This window comes from Kryptolebias marmoratus, linkage group LG3 (genome assembly GCF_001649575.2).
Source record: "Kryptolebias marmoratus isolate JLee-2015 linkage group LG3, ASM164957v2, whole genome shotgun sequence".
Classification (NCBI taxonomy): Eukaryota; Metazoa; Chordata; class Actinopteri; order Cyprinodontiformes; family Rivulidae; genus Kryptolebias; species Kryptolebias marmoratus.
The window spans coordinates 13179158-13180204 of NC_051432.1; the positions used below are offsets into that span (position 1 = coordinate 13179158).

The 1047-nt window shown below is 41.1% G+C and overlaps 1 protein-coding gene across 2 annotated transcripts in view; it reads right to left on the minus strand.

The window, feature by feature from the left end:
* The window catches only part of abcg2d (ATP-binding cassette, sub-family G (WHITE), member 2d), a 16866-nt gene that overhangs the window by 12352 nt on the left and 3467 nt on the right, over nt 1–1047 (minus strand). For both annotated transcript variants that reach the window (XM_037974852.1, XM_017437134.3), the window contains exon 2: nt 470–698. In XM_037974852.1, coding sequence (XP_037830780.1) covers nt 470–678 — 209 coding nt within the window. In that variant the 5' untranslated portion in view covers nt 679–698. The remainder of the gene's footprint in view (nt 1–469; nt 699–1047) is intronic.

The following is a 1047-nucleotide window of genomic DNA, read 5'->3' on the forward strand; positions in this document are numbered from 1 at the left end:
GTGTGTTGAAGGACAGATGTGTGTGTGTGTTGAAGGACAGATGTGTGTGTGTGTTGAAGAACAGATGTGTGTGTTACAGGACAGATGTGTGTGTGTGTGTGTTGAAGGACAGATGTGTGTGTGTGTTGAAGGACAGATATGTGTGTGTGTGTGTGTGTGTGTGTGTATGTTTTGAAGCAAGTGTGTGTGTGTGTTGAAGGACAGATATGTGTGTGTGTTGAAGGACAGATGTGTGTGTTACAGGACAGATATGTGTGTGTGTGTGTATGTTTTGAAGCAAGTGTGTGTATGTGTTGAAGGAGAGATATGTGTGTGTTGTTGATGGACAGATGTGTGTGTTACAGGACAGATGTGTGTGTGTGTTGACGGACAGATGTGTGTGTGTGTGTGTTGAAGGACAGATGTGTGTGTGTTACAGGACAGATGTGTGTGTGTTACAGGACAGATGTGTGTGTGTGTTCTGACTGACTTCAGGTCCTGCAGTATCTCCCTGGAGCTGCTGCTGCTGCTGCAGAGGAAGCCTGTCCTCAGGAGGACTCTGTAATGGACGCTGTGGAAGCTCACGGTGGAGCCACAGCCCTGTTTGCTCTGGGAGGCCGACGGGGCCCCAGTGTTTGACCCGGTCGTCCCGTTGGAGCCGATGTCTTCCACCATCGCGATGTTGACGTGACCGTCCATCCGAGCACACAGCTGGAACCCTGAGAAGACAGAGAGACGTCTGATTTATCACATGATGCACACCGAGAGTCTGTCCTTCAACAGGAAGTATAAAGTTTGGTGAAAGTTCAGAAACAAATCAGCAACAAACACTAAATGATGTGTGTGACATGAAAACAAACATTAAATACACATTAAAAAATTGCAGAACAAAGATTCAGTTTATATTGTAAAATGTTAAATGTTTTAACCTTTTATGTTGTTAAACCTTTAATTACCTGCATTTATTATATTATATTATATTATATTATATTATATTATATTATATTATATTATATTATATTATATTATATTATATTATATTATATTATATTATATTATCCATCCATC